The sequence below is a fragment of the Eulemur rufifrons genome, chromosome 8 (assembly GCF_041146395.1).
Source record: "Eulemur rufifrons isolate Redbay chromosome 8, OSU_ERuf_1, whole genome shotgun sequence".
Classification (NCBI taxonomy): Eukaryota; Metazoa; Chordata; class Mammalia; order Primates; family Lemuridae; genus Eulemur; species Eulemur rufifrons.
The window spans coordinates 100,448,311-100,460,131 of NC_090990.1; the positions used below are offsets into that span (position 1 = coordinate 100,448,311).

An 11,821-nucleotide genomic window follows, 5' to 3' on the forward strand; every position below is an offset into this window, starting at 1 on the left:
AAGCCAGAGCCCCAGTCATGCTGAAATACTTTGTTCTGCCTTGTCTTCAGGGCTTTGCAAATATTTGCTCTGCCTGGCATTCTTCCAATTCACTTTCCAACAATTGGTTCCAGCTCTCATTTCCTGTAGGAAACCTAGAAACACATTTCCAACTCTTCTTTCCCCAGGTAAAGTCTAGTCTAGAGCTTTCTTCCCCCCCCCCTTTCTTTTTCAGACAGGGTCTCACTGTCACCTGGGCTAGAGTGCATTGGTGTCATCATTGCTCACTGCAACCTCAAACTTCTGGGCTCAAGCGATCCTCCTGCCTCAGCTTCGTGAATACCTTGGAACTATAAGTGCACACCACCACACCTGGCTAATTTTTCTATCTTTTTTGTAGAGAGAAGGTCTTGCCCTGTTGGCCAGGCTGGTCTCGAGCTGGTCAAAAGCAATCCTCCCAACTTGGCCTCCCAACGTGCTAGGATTACAGGTGTGAGCCACTGGGCCTGGGCCAGTGTAGAGCTTTCTTATAGCAACCAGGGCACCACTGTATAACTGCTCTAGTCACAGGGCTGCCATTATTTGTATACAGGTGTGTCTTTCCCTTTAGATTGTGAAGCTCCCATTGCAGCTGGCACAATGTTGGACCACATAGTTGTCAATGGAAAAGAAACCACACTCTGTAAAATAATTTTAAAGAGATTTATTCTGAGCCAAATTTGAGGACCATGACCCAGAGCCACGCCCAAGAGGCCTTGAGCAAGTGGACTCTGTGTGGCTGGGTTACAGTTTGGTTTTATACATTTCAGGGAGACAGAGGTTACAGGTAAAGGCATAAATCAATACATGGGAATCATACATTGGTTTGGCCCGAAAAGGTGGGCCATCTGGAAGCAGGGGGGCCAGGTTATAGATGGGTCCAAAGATTCTTTGGCCTGTAATTGGTTAAAAACATGAAGCTTTGTCTAAAGGCTTCGAATGTTTTAACAGTAGTTGCCGTTTATCAGAGATTAGCCACCATGTTTTAACAGTAGTTGCCATTTATCAGAGATTAGCCACCGGACATAGATTTGTTGTGTAAATTGAGGGCCTGTAGGTTTGTCTTGCATACCCTTAGGCCAGTTAGTGGGTTACAAAGGATGACTGCAAGAAGGGAGGGCAGCATGATGAGGCAGTCTGACCTTCCTCCTCCTGGCAGGCAATTTAGTTTTAGGATATTCCTTTGGCCATGAGGGGATCCATTCAGTCAGCCGGTGGGGGTTGGTGAGCCTAAAATTTTATTTTAGTTCACATAGTGGACACTCAGTAACTGCTTGTTGATGAATTAATGATCTAGAAAGTGTTCATGGAGAAGGAATTGAAATCTCCACTCCTCCCCCACTCCCTACCCTTCCTCTTCTATTTCAGGGAACTTCTCCTAAACTGTTTCTGGTTAACTGATCTAATCTCCTCCATTTGATTATCCTCCATCCAGCTTCCCTCTGATATTCCCTGACTTTAATATAGTTACCCTCAGCTTATTTTATTTCCCGTTCAATTTTTGTGTTTGACCATTTCTCAATTCCTTCTATAGAGTCTCCATTTCTGGCTTGCCTCAAGGTTTCTCCTCCCTATTGTTTCAAAGATTCAGTAAAATTACACTTCTCATACTTTATGTTAAAGCACGTAGATAGCAGTTCTCAAGTGATACCCCCTTTTTCAGCACCTGATGCTCCATCCTCCATTATTCCAACGTTCCTCCAGGGCCATGTCCCTGTCCCCACACGTGCATAACTTTTGTTCAGGACAAAGGTGAGATCGTCTTTGTGCCTGGGTTAGGTGAGCGAACCGTTTTTTTTCTCTTCTTCTTAATGTTTTTCAATCCTCTGATAATTGTTTTAATAAATTGTTATTTTCAGGCTATGCAGGAGAATCAGACCTCACCATTAAGCCTCTCTAAAGTCAGGTTTGCGGGGCAGCAACACTCTGTAAATGACAATCCTTCCTTTTAAACCTCCAAACCTAAGTAAGCCACACAAGTCTCCATGAAAAGGGTAAAAGACTGAGGAGGGATGGGAAAGGACAGGAGGCGAAGACCTGGCAGGGGTCCAGTGAGTCCCCGCGGACCCTCCTCGCCCTCATGAACTTCCGCCCGCTGCACCACCCGAGATCTGACAGGAGGACGCCCGCGAGCTACGTGAGCACGTGGTCGTGCGCGCGGTCCTGGGGGCGGAGCTCAGGGGGTAGCTGGGAAGCGACGCAGGTCGTGCGTGCGTGCGTACGTGCTCGCTCACGGCGGTGGCGGCGGAGCGGAGAGGCCAGAGCCGGAGACCGAGCTGGGATCGGGCCCCGGGCGGGGGCGGTGCGAGTGCCGCCGAGCGGATCTTAGGGGCGGGGATTGAGCCGGGGCGGGCGGGACTGGAGCGGAACCCGGGAACGGGGCGGGAGGTCCCAGGGTTCCGGGTTGGGGGGGTGGAGCCGCACTTCGTCGCCGCGGGGGTGCCGGGACTCCGGCCCCAGTGCCGCCGCCATCACGGACTTCCTGTGGGACAAGCGCACGGGCCTCGCCGCCAGAACGGTGAGCGCGCGGGCTGGCTGGCCGCGGGCCCGAGCGGAAAGATGGCGACCGTGGGGCGGGCGGGGATAGCATTGCATTGGGGGCAAGGGACGGGGGCGAGATTAAGGGAGGAGGAGTATTGAGACCTGCGAAGCGGCAGAGTAGGGAGATGAGGGGAAAGGTGGTTGGCCTGCCTTACATACATATTGAGGAGAACCTGTAGGAAATTTGGCAGGAGCCAAAGTAGGAGAAGGAGTGACAGCGAGGAATAAGAGTGGTTCCAGAGATGCGAAAGAGCAGGATTTCAAAGTTGGACCAAGGGGTCTAGTCAGAGATGGAGAGGGCGAAGACACCACCTTGTCACTTAGAGCATGCAGGAGTCCGACTTGAGGAGTTAGTTCTGGATTTTCTGAGTAAGAAATAAAAAGATTTAGAAGTTGGGAAAGGCAAGCTAGAGATGCTTTGGGGGGGAAGACCTGTGAGGCACTTTGATGTCATTGTATATGTGGTGAGATGGCATTTATGTGGCTCTGCTAATCACGGTTGAATTACCTGGGAGACCTCTTGTGCTTACATCTTCTTGGTTTCCTACCAACTCAGGCCAGGAGTGATCAAACACACTTTTCAATTTGAGGAGGTTGGGAAGAAGTGGTCCAAAATGGGAGCCAGACGTTGGAGTCATTAAGCCTTTTACACACCTAAGCCTGACACCCCCCCATCAAGACTTCTGACCTGAGCTTGTTTCATTTCATTCTGCCTTACTATTCTCATCTTCCTGGATTGTGACAGTGATTTCTCTCCCATTTTTTTCCTTGAAGGAAAAAAAGAATTTGTGAACCGTGCCGTTCCAATTCTATTAACTGGAAGGTGGCCAGCGCTCAGCCAAGTAGAGCTGATATTAATTAGAAACCAGTTATTCTCTATTCCTAAGCATAGAGGGGAGGGGCCAGATGGGAGGCTGACTGTAGTTTGGGGCCTACTGTATTAAAAGTTCTCAAGGGAGCTTTGGCCAGAGATGTGAGAGATGATTAAGATAGTTCAAGGGGCCAGACCCTTGCATTTACCTGATATATGTAGAAACCTGACAAGCTGGATTCCTGCCTTCAGGACACTTACGGTCTAATTGGGGAGATAAGACACACTTTTTTTCTTTTTCTTTTTTTTTTTTTTTTTTTGAGACAGAGTCTCACTCTGTTGCCCAGGCTAGAGTGCCGTGGTGTCAGCCTAGCTCACAGCAACCTCAAACTCCTGGGCTCAAGCGATCCTCCTGCCTCAGTCTCCCGAGTAGCTGGGACTACAGGCATGCGCCACCATGCCCGGCTAATTTTTTCTATATATTTTTAGTTGTCTAGCTAGTTTCTTTCTATTTTTAGTAGAGATGGGGTCTCGCTCTTGCTCAGGCTGGTCTCGAACTCCTGAGCTCAAACGATCCACCTGCCTCGGCCTCCCCAGAGTGCTAGGATTATAGGTGTGAGCCACCGCGCCCGGCCAAGACACACTTTTAATGACTATAATATAACTGTGTAAACTAAAGCTTTATTCTACTGACTTGCGAGGAACTCAGCATAGCACAGATATCTATACTTTAAGTCCCAGCCAGGGATGAACTTTGGCAGTCTCCATCAGTCACATACTCCCACTTGTAGTGAGATGTGTCTCTGACCTAAAGGTCTTCATGGAGCCATGTTTGAAGAAAATCAGGGTAGAGCATTTGAACTTAGTGGTGGATAATGAGGGGTTGTGGAGGCTTTATAGAGTTTTCAACTAGAGTTAGTAGGTGAGTATATACTCCAACAAAGAGAAATTGTAAGCACAGAGGAAGGCTGAGCAAGTTGAGGGTGGTAAAAAGAGGTAGAATCAAAAAGCAGAAACTAGCTTAGTATTTAGAGCAGCCAGTCCTTGGAGGAAACTTCTGAAAACTCAGAGCTTTTTCTACTATCTCCACTTTCTTTCCCTTCCAGATGCCTCATCCCCGAAGGTACCATTCCTCAGAGCGAGGCAGCCGGGGGAGTTATCATGAACACTATCGGAGCCGAAAGCATAAGCGACGAAGAAGTCGCTCTTGGTCAAGTAGCAGTGACCGGACACGACGTCGCCGGTGGGAAGACAGCTACCATGTTCGTTCCCGGAGGTGAATATTTATTGTTTACATGTTGAGGGCATTGTGCTAAACAGCTGGCTGAAGGTAATACTCAGCGGGTGACAAAATAAGCCATTTGTGCTGCAATGTTAAGAGTTATCATAAAGGAAGTACATAGTGAGAGACTGAAAACGTACCCAGAGGGTTTGGTTGAGGTTGGAGCAGGATGTGACATCTAAGCTTGTCTGGAGGACAAGTGGGAGTCAAGTGAGAGAAGTGCTTTGGGCAGAGGGAACGTATGTGCAAAGGACTGGGAGCTAGAGGTCAACTAGATAAGCTAATAGATAAGACAAAACTAGGTTTGGATAGTTTGAATATTTTAGCGGCATGTTCAATGGGCGGGGTGGGTTAGGAATGTTTAGAGCAAGGCTAGATTTCAGTCAGGAAAACTTGAGAAAGAAATGGCTCTTTGACCCTCACCGGAGGGGAGGAAGAAGCCCCCAGAGGGTTCTGTAGATGCCTTTTCAAAGGCCTTGGTGACATGCTGGTTTGAGAATTTTCTGTGCTTTCTTTACCTCACTTGTCTTGTCCTTGGTCCTCTTGGAGTGAGTCAATGAGTGTCTTAGAGCAATTTTTCTAGCATTACTCTTTGTCCTCACTGAGGCAGGACCTTGTCACATGGTATAGCAGGGAATGTAGCCTGAACAGATGCACCTAATGGATGTTTATTGTCCAACAGCAGCTATGATGATCGTTCATCGGACCGGAGGGTATATGACCGGCGATACTGTGGCAGCTACAGGCGCAATGACTACAGCCGGGATCGGGGAGAGGCCTACTATGACACAGACTATCGGCATTCCTATGAATATCAGCGGGAGAACAGCAGTTACCGCAGCCAGCGCAGCAGCCGGAGGAAGCACAGACGGCGGAGGAGGCGCAGCCGGACATTCAGCTGCTCCTCTTCGGTGAGTGCTAGCCCAGGCCTTTCTTGTCCCCACTCTTTAGGCCCTCTAGGACCCTGGTAAGTAAGAAGTGTTCTTGTTCTCAGCTGAGCATTGGGGCATGAACATTGAGGTGGGCACTGAGTCTGTCTACTCTCTTGGAAGCTCTTCAACTCTTCGAGGCCCCAGGAATCTGCTTTGGAGAGGAATGGGCACGGAGCATTTGTGACCCCCAGTACCCTCCTTGGCATGCTGGGCTTATTGTGTTGGGAGCAGCTCCTCTGCCCCAGTGGCCTCCACTCTTAAATGGGGACCTTGCTTGTGAGCTGCCTTTCTCCCCCAAGCCCGGGGCTCTGTGGCCCCCTTGGCAGGCAGGCTTGGGTGGGGGCAGGGGGAGATCTGTGCCCGCCCAGAAGGGCATTTTGTAGAGCATGGGGTTGTGGGTGACATTGGCAACGACACCACTTCTCTGCTCCGCCCGTGCCTCTCCCTGTCCCGTTTTGGGTGGGATTGTGTGCCGCTCTCTCTTCTCACACCGATCCGCCTTACTGCATCTGACGTGTTCCCTTCCACTGTCCCCCATCATCGTCTGTCCCCCCTGGCTGGGCGCCTGTGACCGGTGACCCCTCCACCACCCACCCCGCATCCCTCCGGCCCCCGCTCCGACACCTGGCTTGCTCCGACCCCCCCCGCCCCCCGACAGCAGCACAGCAGCCGGAGAGCCAAGAGTGTAGAGGACGACGCTGAGGGCCACCTCATCTACCACGTCGGGGACTGGCTACAAGAGCGATGTACAAGCCAAATCGTAACAATCCTATAGCCTGTAATGGTCCCATAGCCATCTTAACGTCCCAAGCCAACCCAAGTCACAGCCTCTTTTGCCTTTTCTCAGTGGTGTTGTTTATCTGGGTGGTTTGAGTTGCTGTTGAGAATTGACCTCTGTTGTCCACTCCCAGCTCTCACGGCCCCTGGGTTAAAGGTGGTGGGAATCACACAGGGGTTTTCTTCCCCTGTGATCATCTGTATCTGTTCCCCTTCCTTCATCTCCTCACCCCAGGTCGCTGTACCCCTTTTTCTTCCAACTCAGCTCATTCCCCACCTTCTCTCCCTCCCTCTCCCCGACCCTGCTCTCTTTCGTTTCAGATGAAATTGTAAGCACCTTAGGAGAGGGGACGTTCGGCCGAGTTGTACAATGTGTCGACCATCGCAGGTAACTGTCAGCCCTCTCCCTCCTCCACACCTGCTACTCGTAAAGAGGTGGTGAGGGTATCTGGGGCTTTTTTGCTGACTAGCCAAAGGCAGATTTCTTAGTCTGCATGCAGCCCTGTTCAATTTGACATGTTCTTGAGAACCCAGCAAAAGCCTCTCTGCCAACCTCCAGGGGTGGGGCTCGAGTTGCCCTGAAGATCATTAAGAATGTGGAGAAGTACAAGGAAGCAGCTCGACTTGAAATCAACGTGCTGGAAAAAATCAACGAGAAGGACCCTGACAACAAGAAGTAAGCAAGCAAAGGAGTACGTGGGGAGTTGGGGAGGCTCCACCCTACAGAAGAGAGACTCCCAGACCTGGGTTAGGCAGGCAGGAGAGTCCTAGACTTTCTCATCCATTCATCTTTTGTTTGTCATCTTAGAGTAGTAGAACCTCAGGGTCGGGAAGAGGGCCTGTGACATTCTCTAATCCATTCCCCCTTGTTTTCAGGGCAGTTATGTTGCTCTGTAGTTTGACCCCAGCCCACAGTAGCTTCTGCAGAGATATACCCTGGATATGGCCCTAGGACTGAGCATCAATATCTTCATCAAAAAAATGAATTAAGTTTTTATACCTAGAACTATGCTGATGAGGCCACAGACGCTTACACAATAATATATGGTTCACATACATTCAAAGGCCAAAAATAGAATAAGAGCATTAAGCAGAGACATAAGAGGACAATAGGTATAAACATGGGCCCAATGTTGGCTGTTGATCAGAGAATTTCAGGAGTTGAGCTAGAGTTGGGGTTTAGGAGTGATAGTTTGATTCAGGGTGCATGCTGTTTGGAGCTTGGCACTTAATAGCTCTTTAGTAAATAGTGTTTTGAACTATTTAAAATGTTGCAGAAAAATGTTTTAAAACTCGGCAGGTAGTAGCTCTCTTGGGTCTGGCAGAAAGGCCATTCCCTAGCTAAACTGAATTTTGTGTACATTCGGTCTAGGTAGTCCTCCCTTGGAGGGGTGGTGGGCAGATGGGAGCTCATCAGACATTCCCCCTTCCCCCCATCTCTTTTCCCAGCCTCTGTGTCCAGATGTTTGACTGGTTTGACTACCATGGCCACATGTGTATCTCCTTTGAGCTTCTGGGCCTTAGCACCTTCGATTTCCTCAAAGACAACAACTACCTGCCCTACCCTATCCACCAAGTGCGCCACATGGCCTTCCAGCTGTGCCAGGCCGTCAAGTGTGAGTGGGGTGGGGCTGAGGCGGACTCTGGGGCAGACCCTCCCTTCATTGGACCTCCTTCTGTCTCAGTTGTGCACTGGTGAAGCCCCTAAACGTCACCTCTCTATTAACCGCAGTTCTTTACTGTCATCTTGACATCTCTTTGACTTAACTCCCTGACTGATGTCTTCATCATCACTGATTGCTCTTACTCTACACCCAGGCTAGCAGGGAGCTGGAAGAAAAAGCCTTTGGAATCAAAGCACTTAATTACTTCCTTTTCCCCTCCCTCTCCTTCCTTGGGAAAGCATCAGTCAGACAGCAAACACAGACGAAAATGCATTCCTCGGGCTAGAGTTTTACATTTGTCTGAGATGAGATGTTCTTCATTCACAGCAAAGCAGATGGGAACATGGAGTAGTTTGGCTAAGGGGCCAGGCAGGAAATCTAGACAAGTACATAGTTCCTCTTGAGTCTTCACAGCAATAACAGTTTCACAGAATTGAGTTCAGACTGTCAGATATACATGTGTGAAAGTCAGTATAAAATTATAACCCAAAGCAAACTATCTCTTTATTTTTGTAACAATTGACATATGTACGTATCTTACATTATCAAGAGTAGGGCTTCTTAGACCAGGCATTTCATTTAGATGTAGTACAGAAAGCAGCCCTAGTGATTGTGGACCTGCCTCCTCACCAGCTTTGCTGGGGCAGTTGCTACCAGTTAGCTCTGGCCACCTGTCCAAGCCTGACTTGGCCTTCTCCCCTGCAGTCCTCCATGATAACAAGCTGACACATACGGACCTCAAGCCTGAAAATATTCTGTTTGTGAATTCGGACTATGAGCTCACCTACAACCTAGAGAAGGTAAGATGGACAGAGTCTGCACCTTGGCCAGTGGGAGGCTGGCGGCTGGGCCACCTTGCCTTTTACTCAGCCCTTTCTGTCCTTCCTTTCACGTCTTTCTCCCACATTTTCTCCCTGTCTGGCTCCAACTTCGTAGAACCAGAATATCAGAATAAGTTGAGAGATTTAAGAAGACTTAAATTGGAAGAGAACTTGGAAGGGACCTCTAAATAACTTTCCAATAGAGTGAAAATGCTTTTAAAGATCTTGGTTCGAACTGCCTTCTATTTTTAGGTATATTTTTCTGTGAGGCAGGAAAGCTGGGTTCCCTTGACTAACTGGAAGTAATGGAGATCTCAGAGCTAAAGAAGCTCTCCTTCCCTTGACCCCTTTGCTGCATGTTAGGTATTTTCAGAAAAACTGTATACTCATCTCTTCTGATTCTTAGAGACTTGCATGCTATTCCATGATCATTTCTTCATCCTCTTGCTCTTACTCCTAAAGTACTGTGCCATATTTGAAGGAGGGTGTAAAGAGGAAATTTCCTGGGGTTTGTGGGGTTAGGCAGGCAGGTCAGAGTTATTTTTTTTAAGGCTCAGAAGCCCTTTAGAAAATAGTGGTGGAATCTTGGTGTGGGGTGCAGAGGTTCATTTTCTTCCTGCTTTGCTCCTAGAAGCGAGATGAGCGCAGTGTGAAGAGCACAGCTGTGCGGGTGGTAGACTTTGGTAGTGCCACCTTTGACCATGAGCACCATAGCACTATTGTCTCCACTCGTCATTACCGAGCACCAGAGGTCATCCTTGGTAAGGGAGGGCAAGGCTGTTGGAGTGTGTGAGGTGATGTGGTGGGGTGGGCCTCCCTAAGCCTCATAACACCTTTTCCCTCCCATTCCTACCTAGAGTTGGGCTGGTCCCAGCCTTGTGATGTGTGGAGCATAGGCTGCATCATCTTCGAGTACTATGTTGGCTTTACCCTCTTCCAGGTAAGTGGTGGGGTATCTTAATTGACCACCCAGCATTCTTCTACCTGGTTTCTCTGTTGTCTGCTGAGGCCTTGCCTGCTCACTCTTCCAAATTGCCCATCTTCCTGGCAGCTAGTCATCAGCATCCCCTTCTTAGTCCCATACTTAGTTCTGTCTTTGTTTCCCAGACCCATGACAACAGAGAGCATCTAGCCATGATGGAAAGGATCTTGGGTCCTATCCCTTCCCGGATGATCCGCAAGACAAGGTGAACCTTGAATGGGAGGGACTTAACCCTTTTCCTTTTCTTTCCACAGAATTGATCTGTTTCACATCAATTTTCTTTTTCTTTGACACCTCCTGTCCCCCCAGTTACTCTCAGATGGGGAAATAAGGGGATTATAACAAGGAGAACCTTCTGATTCCTCAACCTCCCCTTCCCCTCTAGAAAACAGAAATATTTTTATCGGGGTCGTCTGGATTGGGATGAGAACACGTCAGCTGGGAGCTACGTTCGTGAGAACTGCAAACCGCTGCGGGTGAGCCAGGCTGGGCATAAATAGTGCCCACCACCCAGAGGTCACTTCTTTCTTTAGGTAGTTTGCCCCTGGAATGCTCTTCACAAGCAGAGGGTTAGGAAAGGAGGGGAGGAAAACTGAAGAAGACATCTTTGGCAATAGAGGAAAGATAAGAGGGGGAGTGGTTTTGTGGAGGGAAGGAGGCTAGACAGCCTAACCTTGAGACAACCAGAGATCAAAGCAATGTCCTGGATTCTTTAGGTCAGACAGAAAAGAATAAACTACCTTTGAAGAGCTTACATTTTAATGAGGAGCTAAAGAAGATTCATGAAGTTGACAAGGATATACAAGTAGAACTTTCAAAGAGTATGAAGGAGTAATTGTGCTAGTGGGAAGGTAGGTTGAGCTGTAATATCAGAAACATTGGTCGTGGTGTGGTGGTAAGGTAGCATTCAGATTGGTTGCAAGCAGAGCCTTGGTTCACCAAGATTGAAAGGTAGGGCCTTGAAGAAGAAGGCTGGATTTGTAAGGCAACCTGCCTCACCTTTTTCCTGCCCTCCTCCACCAGCGGTATCTGACCTCAGAGGCAGAGGAACACCACCAGCTCTTCGATCTGATTGAAAGCATGCTAGAGTATGAACCTGCTAAGCGGCTGACCTTGGGTGAAGCCCTTCAGCATCCTTTCTTCGCCCGCCTTCGGGCTGAGCCACCCAACACCAAGTTGTGGGACTCCAGTCGGGATATCAGTCGGTGACGATCGGGCCCTGGGCCCCCCTGCATCTCTTATAGCAGTGGGTGTCCAGTCCAGGACACTGGTGCTTTTTTATACAAGAGAACAGAGCCGGAGCTCACTCCTCCCTCCTGGCTCTCTATATACCTGTGAATATGTGAAATAGTGTAAATATGACAGAACTTGTACCTATCACTTCAACCCCTGCCTTGTACATAATGCTATTCCATCCTCCACACTCTTTCCACCCTCACCTGCTCCCTCACATGGAGTCGGATGGGGGCAGAGTGAAGTAACCAGGTGACATCTACCCCATGTTTTATAAGGAATTTTGTACAGTCTTTGTGAAATAAAATGACGTGCTTCATCTGACCCCCATCCCTGGAGTTTGAGGTTTGGGCATGCTAGCTAGGGTGGAGGGATGAGACGATTGGCAGCCTCTCTTGAGTTTGGGTATGAAAGGATTCCTCACCCTCCAGAATTGACCAGAGCTAGGCCACTAGTTTACCTGTCCGCATTGTCATATGGGAGAGTACTGATAGGTGGTGGGGCAGCGTTTCTCGCAGGTGAGGCTGGAGCAGGAATATTATAAAGTGGCACATCTCTGGTGTGGAATGAGGACTGGGAAAGGGGTCTGACTACTATAGCCATTAGGCTGCCCCCCCCCCAGGTAAAGCCAAAAACCCAGTTGGAAAACTTGCTCAACTGGGCTCCAGGGAGACCGCCACGACTGGTTAGAAGACTCCCGTCGTCCATCTCGGGAGGCTGGGAAGACTGAGTTCCGGCGCGAGGCTTGCTGGGAAGTGTA

The 11,821-nt window shown here is 49.1% G+C and overlaps 1 protein-coding gene across 6 annotated transcripts; it reads left to right on the plus strand.

The window, feature by feature from the left end:
- Positions 1-2,232: 2,232 nt before the first annotated feature.
- CLK2 (CDC like kinase 2) lies at positions 2,233-11,391 on the plus strand. 6 transcript variants are annotated; one of them, XM_069480471.1, is made up of 13 exons: positions 2,233-2,536; positions 4,477-4,646; positions 5,335-5,563; positions 6,243-6,330; positions 6,683-6,749; positions 6,921-7,037; positions 7,811-7,977; positions 8,731-8,825; positions 9,478-9,607; positions 9,704-9,786; positions 9,954-10,033; positions 10,214-10,304; positions 10,852-11,391. In XM_069480471.1, the coding sequence occupies exons 2-13, from the start codon at positions 4,477-4,479 to the stop codon at positions 11,035-11,037; spliced, it is 1,503 nt and encodes a 500-aa protein (XP_069336572.1). In that variant the 5' UTR covers positions 2,233-2,536; the 3' UTR covers positions 11,038-11,391. The 6 variants fall into 6 exon arrangements, with proteins under 6 accessions (XP_069336572.1, XP_069336573.1, XP_069336575.1 ...); XM_069480472.1 differs by having other exon boundaries at positions 6,246-6,330; XM_069480474.1 differs by having other exon boundaries at positions 5,338-5,563; positions 6,246-6,330.
- Positions 11,392-11,821: the final 430 nt, after the last annotated feature.